A 19,984-nucleotide genomic window follows, 5' to 3' on the forward strand; every position below is an offset into this window, starting at 1 on the left:
CAGCCCATACTATTTCATTCACAGCAACATAAAAACAGGATGGGTGTTGCCTGACCATGTCTAAAGATTAACAGCCACAGATTTCAACCTCCTTGGAGACAGAGAGGCAGGGAAAAGAGAGAGCGAGAGAGACAAGAGACCAAGGAGAGACATACATTACAATCTCCACTGAGTGCCAATTCTGATTGTCCCCATAAAATATTCTGGATGCAGCTGCCTGCTGTCTGGTGGATGTAAATCATGGAGAAATGGATAATAATCATGTCAATGATGGCTGACTTGCTACAAGAGCCAAGAAGATACAACTCACTTAATACTTTGGTTTCTTTTGGCAAACAAACTGCATCTGGACAATATTGAATAATATTTTACTTTTCACAGATGTTAAGGCCACCCAGGTATTGCAAGATTTGTATGCCAAGATCTATACTTCATTGATGGTGATCATAAATTTACGTACTATTTATGTATGGTGTTTTAGGCCTGGAGTTTCATCTTTGAAAGGGTGAGGCCATTTTCATTTTGCAAAGGGCACTCCCATTGGAAAATCTTAAAGTCAATGCGAAACTTTTGAAGGGGCACCAAGGCCAAGACCAGGGGCAATGGAGGCCATGGCCTGCGTGTAATTCCAGGCCTGCTGTTCTGTTCAATTTCTCGAAGTCCTTTTCTGCCAATGTCTGTTGCAAAAAAGTGGGTTTAGTTCCCACATGGCCCAGACAGAATTTAATAACAACAACACAATTCCTCCAAATTAGCCGAAACTGCTTAGAAAAATATGCATGTATAAGACCCATACCATCCAACCTTCCAACACAATCCATGGAACAGTACAAAGTGTATATCCTTGGGCACTATTTCAAGTAATGCCATCTCAATATCCCAACAGCATTCAACTTCCGTTTTACTCTAACAGGGATCTCCCCACAGCTCAGGGTCCCAGCAACAAAGAGGTGAGGTCGCCTTACATCTCCCACGAGAACATACAGCAAGGACTGGAAGAGGAGACAGGGTCTACCCCTACAGCAAGGACCAGCCAAGACGCTGCCTGATTGTACATGTATTGGACCTAGAGGTCCCCTTTGTCTAGTGTATTGAATCAAGTATTTTTGTTGCTAAAAACAGGGGACACTCAATATGGCAAGAAAATAAATAAATGCCTGTAAGCAGGAATGTTGTTTGGATGTGTTGTGCTGAATGAAATAGTATATTTATGTTAGTTATTGTTGCTATTTTATTCAAGTATGGAGATTTATTCAAGAAGAGGAGGAAGTCTCCTGCATGGGAAGAGGGCAATTCCATTTAATAAATTCCTAGACTAGAATATGTTACAAGGGGCACCAAGGCAAAGGCAGGGGGAATAGTCACACCAGGCATATTATTTTCAACACATTGAACAAGTAAAATACAATGTGAATTGTAAGAACTGCTGCTGTTTGACAGTAGTGGAATGATTGTGTGTCTTTGTTTGGTTGGTTTATTTGTTTGTTTTGATTTTGGGGGGGTCTAGCCTTGCTCAAGGCAGTTGCATTATTCGCTCCGAAAAGACGCCGCTTTAAACCCACCCGTATACCCTGTGCGTGGTGTGTGCGATCACACCGCATGACCCACCCGTATACACATTGTCACATCGTACGACTACTGTGCACACAAGTCATCCGCACTCGTACCACTAACCGCATGCGGAGGCCGTCAGGCCGACAGCCTTGTCGGGTCTGTAACTTCCGGGTTTAATGTGTTGTATTGAAAAATTTCCACAAGTGGAAAAAATTTGGGGGGCCCTCGGATATGCTAGTATGCAGCCCATGAATATGTATATCTTTCGTCAGACCTATCAGACAACACAGGATGTGAGGCAAATGAATTATTCATTTTGACGTCCAATCACGCACGCCGGTGGTGTGTGATGTAGACATGTCTCGTCTTTCGCGGGCATTATGGTAATGAGCTGACCGTGGGAACTCTTCGCTTATTATAGTAATGAGGTCAGTGGCTTCAACACAGACCCTACAAGGTTGTCGGCCTGACGGCCAACGCATGCGGATAGTGTACGGGGCATCGTGTCGTGCGATGTTACGCACAGTGAATACGGGTGGGTTTTTATACAGCGGCGGTCTTTTTTCGGAGTGAATAACTCGACTGCCTTGAGCAAGGCTAGGGGGGGTCTGGATAGGACGATGTGCTTGTTTGATTTGTTTTATTGATGTATTATCATTTTTTGTTACAATGTGTAAGGTACACATAAAAATAGATAATAAAGCAACAGAAAAGGAAGAACATTTCCCTGATGCTTCTATCATTTCCATGTGTCTCATGAACATACACTTAAACAACATCCAATCCACTGATCCTCACACAGGAGAAAACACAACATTGAAAACAAGCATCCAGTCCCAAGGTAACAGATGCCTTTATCAAAGATCTCAGTATCAACACTAATTATAGCTGTAGCAGGTGTATGGCTGGAGGTACATCAACGCTCTGGTCCCTGTCTTTGGGAATGTCCCCTAGGGTGCTCAGGTGGTAATAGTTCTCCTGATGGGGCTGCTCCGCCTGCTCTCTGTACCAGCTCTTACTGCCCCTTTCTTTATGCCCTGCCTGCTCTCCTCCGAAGACATCAATAAATATTCCAAACAGCCCCAGAGGAGCTGACCCAACATCCACTCTGAGTCTCATCATACATGCTTACACGCTGGCCTGTGACTACAAATTCTGCATTCATACATGGTTCTTGTGAACTGTGCAGTACTGGTGATCAAATTATTCATAAGGTTTCGACTGATTTATGATGGAGAATATTGAGTCAAAGGGCCTGAATTCCTTAGCACCTAGAGTATAAATAATGTTCAGGATTGTCTTAGGAGACTCCAACTGTGTTTTTTATTAGCCTTCATCATAGAATTACCTTCCTCCATGTCTACATGTAGGCCTGTAGGTGTTGAAGGTCATGAACTGAAATATCATTTCACAAAACCACTGTATGGTATTTGCTACACATGTAGGGCCTATTTGAAAATGTAAAATCAAATTTTGCATCACATACTCGTTGTACATCTATCTATTCATTTCATTACAAGTACTTCTGATACTCAATCCTAATGGTAAGAAAATGCTTCCATTTTGATTGCAAGGTATGTATTCTGATTTGAAGGCATGGTATGGGATGGGCACACCAGGTACAGATCCAGGGGACGGAGCAGGGACACCTTAGTTTAAAAAAAAATCCTGAACCCGCGCCTGCACACACCATTAGACTTGTACGATGTATTTACATAGACAATTCCCACTTGACGTCACCAAGTTTAAAACAAGTAACTGTGTGTTATGCATGTCATAAGTACCACATGCTGCATGCAGCTGAGTTCTATCAAAGTCCCTGCATGATTGGTAGCTGCAAACCATTTGGCAGCACAGAAAATAATATTGAACGCTTGACGCAGCTCACAGCCAAGGTTTACAAACTGTTGCCATATGATTTATGTTGCAATAACTGCTGACAATTGAGAAACTTCCTCCAAGACAAAGAAACATGCTGGATGTGATAATTGAGCAAATTTCCTCTTGTCTTAATGTGTCAAGGAAACGTCCTACAGTGTGTCTCATCGCATCACATTATAGGAATATGAAAGTTGCTAAATACGTACCTGGGCAGTGTAACCCGACAATTGGCAAGTCCTGCACTTCTGAAGCTGTTCAGTTCAAAACCTCTATCTAAAATGAAGCAAATATACAAAATTATGAACTGTTTTACACTTTGCAGGAAATATTTCTGGTCCAATGAAACTTCTACAAAACCTGTGGTCCTGGCTTGGAATCAAATGGATCCCATGGAAGCACACATATTATTACAATACAAATTATACTTGGACGATAAACTGCATTTGTAAGGAACACATCTACAAAGGCAAAACATTTTTTGTCCCAGCAAATAATGGCATCACAAATGATTCGTTCAAACAGCAACAGTGTCCCTGCTGAAATCAACGGAATACCTTTCAATTCATTGGCTGAGAGTTGTGTTACGCATACACACATGTTCATGCTTCCATAAATTGACCTCAGTAATGGCGGCCTAACCAAGGGATCAAAATCAAATGTCTGTGAAAATTTCATTACTTCTTCAATTACAACAGAGCACGTGAATTCTCAGCAAAAAACAGAATATTGATCTCTTAAGGGGAGCAGCCTCCCTCTTATAAGAAATATCATATGAAAATGTCAATGTGATGAGACGGCAAAATACCACTTAGCAGAGGAAGAGACATTTGTAATTCAATTTTGAACCAGCAGTCCAAGAAGTGGTTAATTTGCATGAATAATACACTTGGGGACCGACCATCAGTGGGTACCTGGACAATATGTAAACTATTGGGAATCTCCACTGTACCGCAAACTGCATAATTTTCTCAATGATCTGCGCACTGTATACATTCATAGAGATGCTTAATGGCCAGCACTCTTTCCTCATGTTTAAAAATGTAATGAGTGAGTTATATGTAACTTTTTAGACTTTTGAACTTGAAAGATGTTGTGCCTGATCAGCAGTTTTCTAAGGTGTGCAGGCGCCCTTTGCAAGCTGTATGGTGACCAGCCAGGTGGCCAGGGTTGTAGCAAGACCAATTTTAGTGGTGGGCAATAAATCTTGTTTTTGTTCAGAGTCCACCAAGGGCGAGCAAAACTATTCGTGTTTAAATATGGGAAGTACAAACCTTTGTCTCGCATCAAGCAGTCTATTTAACTTGTGGTGTCCTGAAGGTCTGGCCGAGTTCTGTTACAAAAACAATCAAAAGCAGTTCATGATAATTGTGTAAAATAAAATATTGTGTACATAAATGTGGATCAGTAAATTAAATTTTAAAAAAATGTATTACATAAAAACTATACATTCTTAATTTACGGCACAATAAGACTACAGAGATAGTCTTGATCTTTTGATTATTTCATGAATCATATGTACCAAGGAGGATGAAGAAATGATTGTACATCCTAAGCAGGCTCCACATACAACGTACACATTTTGCCCTAAAAATTGATTTGGCCAATCAACATACAATCTGAAAATTGCACTCTGGTCCCTAGGCCTGAGGTGAGGAAGCTAATTAAATTCAAAAGTCCAACAAACATGAACTCTGGAGAGATTTCTCGGAAACACTGATCACCGCCTGCCATGCATAAGAGACCCACAGGACAAAAATTTACACAAGAAATGAAACAGGATTACACGTTCCAGCATCAGCATCAGCCTCTGCCTCTACTTGATTACATGGGTGTATGGATGTTTTTTTCAGCCCTTGAACTTTGTTCATGAAGGTGGTAGACAGGCCTGATACTTCACGGAGGCAACAAAGGCTATTGCCTCCATGCCCCCTGGTCATTGCATTCGTGCCCTTGGAATGCTCCAGTAGAAATTCACAACTGCATAAAGGGAAAGCATGCCTCAACTATCATATGAGGGGGAAAACATAGTCATTGTACTCGTTTTTTCCTCCTAGGATATTTAAGGAAATGCCTCAACCATCTTAGGAGAAAAAACACAGTTACTATGTCTTTTTATTCCCAGGATGTTTAAGGAAATGCCTCAACCATCATAGGAGAAAAAATACACTTACTATGCCTTTTTATTCCTAGGATGGTTAAGGAAATGCCTCAACCATCCTAGGAAGGAAAACACAGTTACTATGTATTTTATATTCCTATGATGGTTAAGGAAATGCCTCAACCATCCTACAAGGAAAAACACAGTTACTTTGTCTTTTTTTAATCTTATGATAGTAAAGGAATACCTCAATTATCTGAGAAAAAGGACTAGATCCTCATAGGGTGCCCTTTTACCAATGAGAAAGTGCCTTGGTGCCCCTGCTCTCTCAAAAACGAAGCATACAGGCCTGGGTAGGCATTTGGCAATTAGACATTGTAGGGAATATTCAGGAACCATAATTTGCAAAAAAATACAAATTTTAATGCAACTTGAATTTTGTATCATCCTTTCGGTCAATCATTTGTTTTTTGGTGTAAATATTGATACTGATTTAGGCAATATTATCACCCATGAACATTTGAGTTGACCACAGTGCCTTCTTGAGAAAACAAGTAGGCATTCAGATAGAAATTATACAATTTCTGTTTTAAAAGGTGATTACCCATTACAACCCTACTTTTTCAATAATTATTACAACTAACATTGTACAGGAAACAAATAAATCAATAAAAATAAAATAAAACCCTATTTTCAACCACTGATTCAATGGATACCTTCTTACAAAAACAATACTTTACTGGATAAAAAGACAGATGTTATAGCTAGCTGTGATACAGTATAGGATGATAAGTTTGTTTACCTATCTCCACCACTGAGTTCAATCATGGAGGTACATGTACATCCATGGTTCAACAGAGGCAACCAGTCTCATTTTGTTGTTTGTTAAAATATTATTATTATTAATTGTGAGTGGCATCCCACGCCATGCATTAGTCATCGGTACTAGGTACACAATGTACATTAACATCGGGTCTTGCAAAAAAAATTATTTAAGTGCAGACTTATTATAAATGCAATGCAATGACCATATATCGCCTGCTATATCGGTACACTGGACTCAAATTTCAAGAAAATCACAGCTACATTAATCCGCAGGTTTCACTATCAATTGACAAGAAATGTTTTAAAATTGACATAAGATATTTCTTTAATTTGCTGATTAACTCTCCCCAAAAAATTAATTTTGAGAAGATAAAGAATAAACTAGCACACGGATGATATTTAAAGGCGTTAACATTGTAGGATTTGCCCTTAACTTTTTCAGCCAGCAGGACCTGTCAGCTTGTTATTTCACTATACATGTACATGTAGGCCCCAGCGTTTTCACTAGCTAGTATCTATTCAATAATTTAGAGATGATTTTCAAAACTGAACTACATGTATCCAGCCGGACCAGCCTTTTGGAGAGAATATTAGCTGGTACACAGGTGTTCACATTTGACCAGCTGACCACAACAAAGAACGCTACGAACACGAATTTGTTAATGTATTGCGATAGAAAAACAGTTGTGTGCCGAATTTAAGGCCGTTGTGGGGTTACTGCCCAAGTGTTAAAATTATTGGACTCTGGCCAGTGATCAAATAACAATTAATCACAACTGGTGCTTTTTTGTGGCCAGATCTTGGTTTACATTACTATTATTATTAAACAGTAACAGATTAGATTAAAACAATTAAGTTCAAAGAATTTTTAAAGAGCGTGCATGACGCAGTGTAAACAGGTATAAATGTATGTTTTTTAACATTTTAAAGCGTTGTATGAAACAAGATAACTGCAAGATAATTTATATCATGCGATCCACTGTTTGGACTTTGTTATAATGACATTTGAAACTCTCATAAATTAATCAACTGACAATGAAATAATTGTTTACTTACAAACAGGTTAATGAACCGGTTCTCCAGACATGTCATTAATTTATCAAGATTACTACTGATTACAGGTCGTTAAAAAATTGATGTTTTTTATTTATTGCATACTTGTAAGTTTAGTAAAGGGTTGGCATCCTGTGAACATGTGAAGTAGGTGTTTTCCACTCTTTCAAATGATTTCATTTATTTTATACATTGAACACCAGCAGAAAACAATGGATACATGACACAGTTCTGGTGGCTGCAGTGTGTAAAAATACACATGGTTTAACTTTGCTCTTTACCATGCACTGTACACAAAATATTGCATTACTTAATTGCAGTCTTTGTTTGCCATTTCTCCAAAGCTTTCAACGCACAATCGTGTCCAGAGGGCTTAATCCCTTTAACAGTCTCAATCTCTCAAATCACAAACACCCTCGTCCGAAGAAAAAAAAAAGCGAAGATATATATATCATAAACGTGGCTATAATGGAGAGATGATTAAAAAAACGAGCCGACAGTGTGCAATTTAATGTTTTTACTGTCAACAGGATCTAGATGGTAGAGCCAAAGGCCCAATCACATGCATGATGTGACCGACTGTACGCTAGGGTGGACTTGGGGTCCATCGTGGCATGTTATCCGCCAAAACCTCTCCCAAGCTGAATATATTTCAGCTCCGGGATATTTCACTTCATCTAAGCCATACCAGGATCCAATTTGCATTATGGTCATTCTTATTTATAGCTTTTCACTTAAAAAAGAAAGAAAATTGTTGTTATATTATTTATTTCCTTCTATGAGTAATTGTATGATCTTATGAAATTTAGAGACTGGTTGTGTGTTACACTATGGTTTTCTATTAAAATTTATCAAAATGTTTCGTAATTCTTGTATCAAATGTTTTTACATTGTTAATTTATTATCCAGATTACGAGTTCTGTGATGGTAACTTACAAAGAAACTAAGGACAGGTCTTGTCACAGAGACATTTTACAGGCAACCAGTTACAAGCAAAGAAACCGACATTTGCATTTAAATCTTCACATGTAATGTGTTCTTTGGGAGAGTAACTGAGGTGTTCCTCTTCTATGCTGTGTAGTGTACATTGAGGTTGCCTCTAGTCCAGATGGCCTGTATCTCATGACACCAGATGAGACAAGGCTCTGACTCCTGACAATTGGATTACTCAAAGATGCACGTAAGCACTTTCACTTCACAGTAGTTTACTAAAAACTAATATTTGACATCCAGATTTGACAAAGCGAACATTTCTGTACATGCAAGTGTGCAATATTCTTGTGTCTTGAAAACAATGCAACTTTTCACAATTCACATCAGCTGCACACATTCATACAACAAACATCTAAAACTCCCTACTTACAATGCACACTAATGCACTGAGTATGCACTGTACTTAAAAATCTGCATCTTTTACCCTGAATCAAGACCCAGCATTGCCTTGGGAAGCCCTTGAGTCACTTTAAATGGCCTTAATGTACATCGTCAAGTAACTCTACACAGGTTGGTAGTGAGTTGTGGGGCAACCACACTTGTTCAGGGCTGCCCTAGAGCAACTCATGAATTTTGTAACTAAGTCCCAATTTCACCGCACTGCCAACCACAGAATTCTACACTTACAACAGAGCGTAATTCTTTAGGCTGTAAGCGCAGAGTAACACAGTAAGCAGAGCGTTGTTCCTGTACCAATTACTGTACTTGACATTAAACCTGAAGACGAGTAGGGTATACTGTCCGAAACGTCAAGACCACACAGGCTCTTTTCAGAGCCAACAGAGCCAACACTCGAACAACAGAGATTTACACATGGTTGTACCCCGCGAGTTTACTCTTCATTTCTTCCTATTTATCCACACCATGCAAAGTTTCTAACAATACATGTACTTGACATTACCTTACAATCTTCCAAACGAAAAGGTCTGACAAGTATCTTTCACTCCTGTTCAAATATTTTGAGTCAACCTGGGACAGACATCAAGTTTTTTCATCCACTTCAATTGTCCCCTGACCTAAACGCAACAAATAATGATCTCTTGTATACTCAGGCAAGCCAAGAAAATGACATCCAATACGACAATGGTCAATCCACAATGGACAACTGAATCAGGGTGGTGTTACAGGTTTAAGTGCTTGTCATCCAGTAATGGATATTACTTATATTAATGTACGCCTGGTCAGGTTGGGGGGGGGGGGGGGGGCTGATGGGCTGCAATGGTTTATGTGTACTGCTAGACAATGTGCGCAGCTACAGTGTGTTTGTTCCTTTCTGTATCAAACATTTGTAATGTAGGTAGGCCTACAAAGGTCTTGTATTGTGTGCCAATTCTGTAATTTGTTAACACTTCAGGAAAATCATCCACCTCACCACACCTGCATCTGCGACAAAAAGCATAGGGGACAAGTGGGCCTACACTTAAACTAAACCAAAAACTGCCAATGGATGACAAATCCAACCATCTGTCACACTGCAACAACATTCAACCCTCAGGAATATTTTCCTCAATCTGATCTCCACTGACCCAAACTGCAAACATCAAAAACCATCCAGTGTGAACAGAATGTAAAATCCCCCCCCCCTCTAACCTTCCCACTCCCCCCCCCTTCCTTCCTTACAACATAAGCCTAGACTATTGACTCAGCTAGCCTCACAAGCCAGGCTTCTCTCTATGCAAGCAAGGATGGAGTGACAAACAGCATGACTCATCCCTACACGTTGTCAGACACTTTAAAGATGCACCTGCAGTCCCTCCTTGCCGCGCGCTGTGAAATAAATATCATAGCTTCACATGGGAAGGGGTGACCGCTTTCCGGAACCAGGTGAAGCGACACTTAAATTAAACACCCACAGTCACTAACTGTCTTTCTAGATCACTATCAGAAGTATCTGATGGAAAACTGGCTACAAATTATGCAGTTCATGCTAGGTGATTGCAAGTGTAAATTTATATTGTTCAGTGAATAAGTAATTAATGGAATTCAGTATAATGTGTAGGAGGTGTGCATAGAATCTTTACTGACAAGCTGCTCTTTTTTTACGTTTTGGAAAGGAGAAGCACAGCATGAATGGTTCTGGTTGATTAGTGGGGTGGGAATCGGAGGATATTTTGTGGGTGTAAAATAGGCAGTGTAGCGCACAGAGAAGGTGTGGCATGACAGTGTTAACTTCCAAATTCTTGAGAGGAAAGGGATATTTTCATTTTGCAAAGGGCACTTTCATTGGAACATGTTAAAGTCTCATAGGCCTTTATTGGTGACTTGGGGGCACCAAGGCCAAGACCAGGTAAGCTGATCCGCGGCTCCCTGTAATTCGAGGCATGATCTTTAATATCTATCCCACTCGGAAGTACACATTGCTGTACGTATGCATTGGAGTTGGACATACAAAAACTAAACTTTGTCACTTGAGCTTTGTGATGCTATTATCCTCCATTTTTAAAACACTCCTTGTGAACATGACGCATTACATCTTCCTGCACATTTCAAGTTCCATACCTCCCCTGAGGCCTAAAGGTTTTACACAGAATGTGTGGGTCTCAAATGAAATGCCCAGTACACTTTCATGTGGACACATTACCCAAAATATAGATTTCATGTTCGAAATTCTCCTTCAATTCTTCCATCATCCCCCTTTCAAGACAATTTTCTAAGTTCTACTTTGAAAATTTGACCAAATTTATTAAGGCGTCTTTTATTCACAATCAGTTATATTCAAATTCAAAGCCAAAACAAGATTAAATGCAAATGACGGCATTTCAAATCATTTAATCACTGATTATTAGTCATTGTTCCACAAAGTTTATGTAAAAACAAAATATCCCAGGTATTGTTCAAATTCAGCAGAATCGATCTGTACATTGTTGGCCTACTAAAATGTACATAATATTATGAACTGGTTTTGGTTAAAAACAAAAATCGCTTGTCAAGGAAGAGGACCTCCAGTTCCACACAAACCACAATGACCTTTGCCTTTCTCTAAATTCTCTAAATGCCATTAAACCGTAACCATGAACACCTGTACTCACTGGTGCATGAGGCTTGTTATCTAGTTATTTCAAAATAATAATGAACCATTTTTGTAGAGCGCAATCACAATCACAGAGAAGTCGCTATGCGCTTTGAGATGAAAACAAAAGAGAAGTAAAAGTTAATAGAGATGTGAAGTAAATACAAAAGCAAAATTTAGTTGATACAGAAAGAAGTACTGAAGGCTATTGCAAAAATAAATGTGTTTTTAACTTTGTCTTAAATAAATTCACTGTTTGAGCCCAAGTTCAAAAAAATAATGGTCACTTTGCTGAATAATTTTCTGCTCTAAGCAAAAATAAGCAGGAAACCAGTCACAGTTGGTACATGTTAATGTAACTAGTGTTTTTTTAAGCTGGTAACCTTTATTCTGGATAATGTAGCACGTTTTAATTTGCATGTTTTGCGCTTTCAATCTATTTTATTTTATTTTTTTTTTTTTTTTTAGAGTTATTACATTTCAATGCCCACGTCCATAATTTTTTATAAAATCTTGGCAAATTCTTAAACAGCCCGTACATGTACATGAGATGTTTCTGATGACGCACTACGATGGCAATAACAATTGAACCAATATTAAAGTACACATATAATAACAGTGCAACTCTATGAAAAACAATCCAGTGTTTATGGTTGCTGGGTATTGGGCAATAAATCAACTAGAGATCAGGATCAGAGTCTGAATGTAGGGCCGCCCAACAAGGACCTCTCATTCATCATCACATTGTAATCTGACCCATATTTCACAAGCTTTATTTGATCACATCCTCTGATCACTCTATGCTCTGATTAACAAACAAATTGCCCATGTTAAAAAATATTCAATTCTAATAACTTGCTTCATATTGAAGTTTCGCTCATGGGGGCAATGAAAGATCAAGTACTCCAGCAACAATAATAATATCTCAGATGAGACATACCACACAAAAAATGAATGTCAAGTTTTGATTCAAAGTGGAGATATTCAATCAAATATGTTGGACCTCGTAAACAATCAGTTACAGTGTGTAGAATACACTGTCAAGTTGTAACAACAGTCTTTCAAAAACTACACAGTCAGTGTATCTAGGAACAATATAGAACATGTTTTGTTGTTTCTGTTCTAACACTGAGTAGCCTACACATTGTTGTACATAATTAGAAAAAAAGGGGCTCCAAGGTCGGTCAAATTCAAGTTTAGGTAACTCGCTCATTTTCCAATTATAGATGGAGTGTCCCTCATGACCTTGGAGTCTCTAACCTAACATTGAAATGGTGTAAAATGCAATTTAACTACATCAAAATAAAATCCAATTTACAAAAATAAAATGTCCTTCATGTAATTTCTTTTGCAGGCTTGTTTGTTCCTGTCACACCATACAACTCAGCTAGCTAGAAAAATTAAAAGTCCAGGAGCTGTGATTGAAGATTTAATTGAAATTTTGGAGTAAATTTTAAAAACAAAACTATGCATCGATGTGTGCGCTTTAATATGGACAATGGAAAGCTGCCAGCTCTACTGGAAAAAAAATTAGTAAATGGTTTACTATGTATTTTAAAAAACAGAACACCATTTTTAACAGTTGTTTATGATCAACAAACGATTATTCATTTATGACTCACTTATCTATGCGGGCAGCCAAACTACTAGCAATACAAGGTTATCATACTTTAGTTGCAGAAATGTAACAAATAGTTCATCTTTTTAATAACATACGCAAAAAAAGTACGATCTGTAGTAGACTGAAGCCTGATACATGTACCATAAATAGGAGTAAAGAACACAAATCGTTTGTGCTAAATATTGAGGTTAAAATGGAAAATCAGAATATAATAAAAAAAATTACTCAACTGTGCCTGTTCCACTGCATGTTTTCAAAGATTATAAACAACTGTGAAATTAAACAAATCAGTAGACCATAACGCAAATTCCAACATGTGATCATTTCCACCGTAAAATACAGAGTGAATGTTTTTCATAGTTGGTCTACTCTTCATTTAAGTCAGGTTGTTTCATTACAATGAACAATTTTACTCACAGTGAAGTTCCATGTACAGATTGTAATGTGTATGTCACATTACTCACAATCTCACCACCTACAAATTTGGAATAATTCATAGGGGATCATTAGGCCTATAAAGTGTAGGCCTACTCATTTCATTTTATAGACATTGTCACATGTGTTTCTTCTTGACGTGATACGTACTTATAATATGAAATATAAATTAGCAGACTGGCTTATTGGACATGAAGAGTGGCGACAGCATCCCGATAGCTTCTAATGTATAGACATTTAGATGAAGTAGTGGTCTATTAAGCTTAGCTGTTCGTGGCTTTAATATAAATTGTTATCAAATAATTTAAGTAGGTCTGTAAGACTACACTAGGACCATTTATCAAATGATTAAGGGATCCCTTACTCATTAATAGATCCATAGAGCTGCTTCAGTGGTGATTTTGGTGTCATCCAAGGTTTTTCATTGCTTTTTAAGCAGGAGGGGTACCTCATCTTTGTAATGGGCAAGGCATATTTTGTTGCTTTACAGCAACATTTTGTAAATAACAAAAAGCTTTTTGAGGTAAAGACCTTTGACTTCACTTCCCCTTCAAGTTCACTTCATAATCTTTGCATGATTAATGTCAACATATTGAAATACATCTATAGGACTATATTATATTGGACATAGCCCCTTTTTTTGTTACAACTTGTACGATAATTTTAGTTGGCCCTTGGGCATGTGTGTAGACTTTTAACAAGAGCATGGGAATACCATTGATAAGGTTGGCCATTGACTCCACAACCACGGATGCATAATTTCCAGTTTGATCCTCTATCCAAAAAAACACACAATGAACGATTGATAGAGCCCATTCGGATGTAGTCTGCTCAACAGACCCATTCATATATCATTATGATCACCCGACTACTCTCAAACCATTATTCGTCCGTACGTACAGAAAAAGGCTCCCTCGACACCTTGCTAAAAGAATTGTTTAAAATTTTCAAAATTCAGCATCACCTCGAACACTTGCCCCTCTGTATTTTATAACTCCACGATTTTACAGTATGTAGGCCAACAGTATTGCCAGGAATAAATACAACCAATTTTTATTCTTCCTGATTAGTATTCATTGTAATGCATTTAATAATAATAATGCATCTATCTAGTGTACAAGACTCTATTCCGAGGCGCAGAACAAAGAACAAAACATATACAACAAAAAAGATAAAGAATACAATAACAAATTATACAATGAATAATCTAAGTCAAGACATGTAACAAGCTAAGTGTATGAGGATTTAAATAAATGAGGTTTTCAGCAAGTTTTTAAACAATGGAAGAGAACTACAGCATCTGATGTTATTAGTTAAAGCGTTCCAAAGTTAAGGAGCACAAGCAGAAAATGCATATCGCCAAACAATGTACGCAATGTGTGTCATGATTGAACGTATACACCTGATCTACACACGTGTTCTGGCTATCAAGTAAAGGGAGGTTGATAACAGAAACAATGGTGTAAGACAATCTAACAGCTCCCTAATGATTGACTTTCTGGTGGTGAGAACATCTTCAGCAGAGTTAATGAGGTCTAAAATGCATGGTATTAAATACAGTTTGACATGGTTTGACAGAACACTTCATTATCTTGGACTGATTACAATACAACACACACATGGCCAGCATGGTAAAATGTTATGTAATCCAATTTATAAGCCTGACTAGCCTAGATGGGGGATAAAGGCAATCATTATTACAGGATGGGAGGGACTAATGGTGGTCCTGATAATTGCTTGTCAGTCCACACTTTTAGTACTGGGTACACTTATTGTCTTAATGATTTTTTAAAAGCACTATCTATCAACACTGTATTTCTTGTTCAGGACAAGACTTGTACCAAGCTTGGAATACCACAGAGACCACTATGTAGGTTATCTGGACTTGGCCTTGGTGCCCCTTGAGATGGTTCACACAGACTTTAAGATTTTAGAAGTGGTGCCCTAAAAATGAAAAAACAAATGCATTCTGAAGTTTTCAACAATGATGTTTTGAGCACGATTTTAATTTAAAACCACTAAAATTAGCTTAGGTAGAGAACAACAGTATTTAACAAGTAAAACGTGACCAAAAACAGCAAACAATTAACATTCACTTCTTCAGTGACAAAGTCACTAGTAAACTCACATTACAGTAATTGATTGTTCAAATTACAATAAAACTATTGCCTACACCACCAGGGCCATACAACAGTCTAATAGGCAAACTAAAAAGCCTTTAAACATAAATTAAATAAACTTTCTCTGGATAATATAACAACTTCAATGCATGAATTGTGAGACCCAAAAGGTAACACAGTTATGATGATGTAGATTGTTTGTATTTTGTACTTGAATATTGAAGTTGTAGTAGGCCTACTGCACTTTAGTTAGTAGGCCTAGTGTGCCAATACTTCAATCATACATATGACATACATATCAATAATTGTTTGTTGACTTGTTGTTATTTTGGTTTTTACAACAACCCATTTGGGAAAAGTTTCCGTATGGCGCCACCACGTTTCATTCAAAATGAAATAAAAACAGGATCTAATTGACCTCAATGAGATATATCCCTTTTTGTAAAAATGAGTGAAAAAGTGGTGGCGCCATATGGAAAGTTATCCCCCATTTGTTCCAATATTTTCTCACTAACATGAATTTATAAACTTGTAAATCTCATTCGATAACAAGGAATAAACACAGGCCACATTACAAGTGAAACACACTGATGTGCAGTGCAGGCATACTCTATGGTGCAGGCAACCAGCTCACAGGCCGGCCTGTCGACCTTGTTGTGCATGGTGATGTCTTTCGTCCATCGTCGTGGGCATCGTCACAAATTCAATCCACTGTTCTATCACACAAGTTTTATGTTTTACAAACACAGTATTACAACATAACCAAATGAAACATTATACTCACACAACTGTATTAATCCTCTTCCGTTTTTATCTCACTTCACGACAGAATGTTTAATTCGTCCAGATTTTGTAGCCAGCTCACTTTCTCTCGAATGAGACTCCCGTCTCCATTTCCGAAGGCAGAAAGTAATAATAGATTATACGGTCCGGAGTATAAGTAAATTGTACCGCCTGCACATTAAGTTTTAATTCCTACGACGCGTTAGGATAAAATAAAAAAAAATTAAACTATAGAGGGCGGTATACTGTACTGAAATTGAGGGCGATGCTGAGGGTACGGACGGGTGCGCTCTATGTTTTGCATGATTGTAAAATGTAATGTAAGCAGTAGTCTGCAAACGCTCCATTTTAAACCAAGAAGTTTCATTCGCTTCGAAGGGACTGTGAGTATCCCATTTTTATTCGTTTTTATTTAAGTAATCGTAAGTGTGCCCCTTTCTTCACATCAAAGTTGATAAAAATCTGACCGTGCAATCTCCATAAAAAGTAACGTTATTTTTTATTTTAACAGTTTCACTAACTATTCTACCTCCATGCTTAGACTAATGCCAGTATTCATAAGTGCCAGTAACTGGGGCGCTGTATTCCTTTTTCGAAATTTTGACATGTTAACAACTAATCTAATAATCACTACATACACACACGACCAGCTAAAGAGCTAGGAACTGTAGCTGTAGTCTCGTGACATTCGTAAAGTTCATCTGTTCATAATTTCAATTCAACCATACTACCATGACTCATGAGGTAGGTTCAACCATTCCTCCATGGTTCAACTTGTGTTGAAATCACCTTTGGTTGGCCGCACAAGTATATATACAATTTTGAAATGGCTGCCGAATAAAAATACATGATTTCGGGGGAAAAGATTAGTTTCATCAGCAAGATCTCCAACTGAGACTTGTGCCTGAGACAAGACCACATCATTTTGAGATGTCAACAAAGTCCCTTGAGACCGAGACCTCCAACACTTGGTTGTGTACAGATTTGCACATGCATTTACAATTTTGTTTTTATTTTATTTACTCACAGCACCATGGTGTTCACAAGGAGTGAGTACAGAAAGCAGTATAAAGACCCCATATGGAATGGCCACTTCCCGCACTACAAAGAGAAGGTCGACTATCGAGTCTACCGCCGTAGGATGGAACATCACCATGAGATCTTTGACTGGGATTCTTCAGACAGTGAGAATGATCAGGGTGACATCGGAGCAGCCCCTAACAACAGCCGTACAGCCCCTAACAAGAACAACAACCAGGGACAGGAATATGAAAGAAGAGTACCACCACATCGGACTGATGAACCACAAACACAGTCTGAGATGCGTCAAGAGCAAGATGTACCCCAGCCAGACCAAGGTTCATATTTAGTGTAGTTTGATGTTACAATTGTCACAAGCTTTACTGTCGAGTTCCAACTCAAATAAATGCTCAAACTTTTCCTATACAAGTATTGTTGGAAGTTGATAAAAAGTTATAGTGACAAGAAAACATCTTGTCACGATTTAAGGCTGTTTTTAAGCAGAATTTTGTTTTTCTTAGCAAATATGAGCAGGACCAGTTACAGATGGGACATGTGAAGTAGTATGTTTGGCCATTGACCTTCTGGTTAGCACAACTTTTTAAGTAGGTCTATGAAATTGGGCCCATGGTCAGGGCAACAAAGTTTAGCCCCACATTTTGAGTATCATGCATAACCAGGAATCATGCACTTGTAACCAGGAATCGCATGTTAATGCTTACATGTAAAGAATTCTTGAATTTGTCTGGAAACTTTCCATTCTAATTTCATAAAGTGTGGTTCCCCTTTTTAAACTCAGTTTTACAGCGAGTGAAGCCACTTCGTCTCAAAAAGCCCAAGCCACAGAGAGATGTTAGAACAGCAGCAGCCAGGCCTCATACTGCACCAGGAGGCAAGAGAGTTGATGTGGGGAAGGAGAGAGCACCTATGATTGCATTTGGTTGGGCCGATAGAGAACTCAAAACTGGATCCAAAAAGACGCACAATATCAAGGCATCTGCAGATGTGAGAATCTTGTATTTACTGGTGCTCTGAGTTTCTGAAGCTCCCTCTAGACCATTTCATTTTATAAATTGTCATTATGGTGGCCCCTTAAATAGTTCAAAAGATTGAAGAAGTTAAATCATAATTGAATAAGAGTCAATCTAATTGGAAAACATATGCAGAATTTTGATTTACCAAGTTTCCAATGCCCACTTTTTGCATTTCCTTCAACAAAAGCAAAGTAAAAAGTCTGCGGGAGCCAAATAAGTTGATCTGGCTATATTCTAAGAACTTGAACCTTAATCCACTTCCACTTATTAAATTGGACTCTGTTCTGAATTCCACCTAGCCACTACAGATCTACCCGTCTGCCCTGAGAGCCATGCGACGAAGAGAGCTAGACATCCAACGACAACAGGAACAAGACAAACAAAGCCGCAAGGAGCAGAAGCTCAGAGCTTTGTTCAATATCCAACCAAGAGACGACACAATGTGGACAACGGAGTATAGACGAAACTTCATTGGTCCATCACGGTAACAGGGCCAATGAAGAATTCCAAGAGCTGAAGTACGACACTCTGTGGACAACGGATTATAGACGAAACTTCATTGGTCCATCACGGTAACAGGGCCAATGAAGAATTCCAAGAGCTCAAGTACGACACTCTGTGGACAACGGAGTATAGACGAAACTTCATTGGTCCATCACGGTAACAGGGCCAATGAAGAATTCCAAGAGCTCAAGTACGACACTCTGTGAACAACAGAGTATAGACAAAACTTCATTGGTCCATCGCGGTAACAAGTCCGTCCAATGAAGAAAGCTCAAGAGCTTGTAAACACAGTTATATAAACCACAAAGAGAACTCGTTGAAAAAAACTTTGCTAGGTCCGTTCTGCGGCTTGAATTGAAGAAGTTTTGAGATGCTACATAGCAGCCGACTTACATGTAGAAGGTGAAAATAAACTGGTGGAAATTTAACCAGTATACCTGATGCCATAGACATGTTGTTACCGTCTGTAACATGTGAACTTTAACACTATTTAACAGTCTGCGATTAGATGATGATTAGTAATATAATAATATCAAAGTCTTATATAGCGCACATATCTCCCAAACAATGTACTCAAGGCGCTGAGTGTATACAAACTTTCAGAAAGATAGGTTATGGAAGTGATGAATTCTGAGACCCAGTTATTTAGCACCTTATAAGGGTTTACAAGGTGCTACGGCGCATACAGTAGCCACAGCCAGGATTATCGGGGTGAACCCCCCTCTCTTTTTGATAAGTGCACTGGATTCTTTTACATGCATTACAAAACGCATGGGACCACATGGGATTATCAAGATTGTGCACACAATTATACTTAGTTTTGCTATAGATACTGTTTCGAGATACACAAGGGTAATTATGCATTGTTGACAGTAGATATTCAAAACTGAAATTTAATCATTTTCGTTTTGAATTCTCATTGCTAAAACATTTATGTCCTGGGGGATATTTGTTCTGTCCTTGAGGGATATTTAAGTGTAGGAAATAATACTTTATTTAGTCAAAGTTGCTTTTTACTTTAGAAAGCCAGGCCGGGCAGTGTCTGCTGGCCAA

The 19,984-nt window shown here is 38.4% G+C and overlaps 2 protein-coding genes across 5 annotated transcripts in view; one reads left to right on the plus strand and one right to left on the minus strand.

Annotated features, from left to right (window-relative positions):
• Positions 1-16,483, minus strand: part of LOC117290542 (disheveled-associated activator of morphogenesis 1-A-like) — an 83,090-nt gene extending 66,607 nt beyond the window's left edge. For both annotated transcript variants that reach the window (XM_033772002.1, XM_033771980.1), the window contains exons 1-3: positions 16,375-16,483; positions 4,707-4,765; positions 3,642-3,708 (exon numbers count right to left, since the gene is read on the minus strand). The gene's annotated coding sequence lies outside the window, so the exon portion shown is untranslated. The remainder of the gene's footprint in view (positions 1-3,641; positions 3,709-4,706; positions 4,766-16,374) is intronic.
• Positions 16,484-16,646: 163 nt separating this feature from the next.
• LOC117299664 (centriole, cilia and spindle-associated protein-like) lies at positions 16,647-19,516 on the plus strand. Of its 3 annotated transcripts, none has more exons than XM_033783222.1 (5): positions 16,647-16,756; positions 17,403-17,731; positions 18,193-18,398; positions 18,727-18,901; positions 19,078-19,516. In XM_033783222.1, exons 2-5 carry the CDS (start codon positions 17,407-17,409, stop codon positions 19,089-19,091), a joined length of 720 nt encoding a protein of 239 aa, XP_033639113.1. In that variant the 5' UTR covers positions 16,647-16,756; positions 17,403-17,406; the 3' UTR covers positions 19,092-19,516. The 3 variants fall into 3 exon arrangements, with proteins under 3 accessions (XP_033639113.1, XP_033639121.1, XP_033639106.1); XM_033783230.1 differs by having other exon boundaries at positions 18,736-18,901; XM_033783215.1 differs by lacking the exon at positions 19,078-19,516 and having other exon boundaries at positions 18,727-18,972.
• Positions 19,517-19,984: the final 468 nt, after the last annotated feature.

Source organism: Asterias rubens, chromosome 1 (assembly GCF_902459465.1).
Source record: "Asterias rubens chromosome 1, eAstRub1.3, whole genome shotgun sequence".
Classification (NCBI taxonomy): Eukaryota; Metazoa; Echinodermata; class Asteroidea; order Forcipulatida; family Asteriidae; genus Asterias; species Asterias rubens.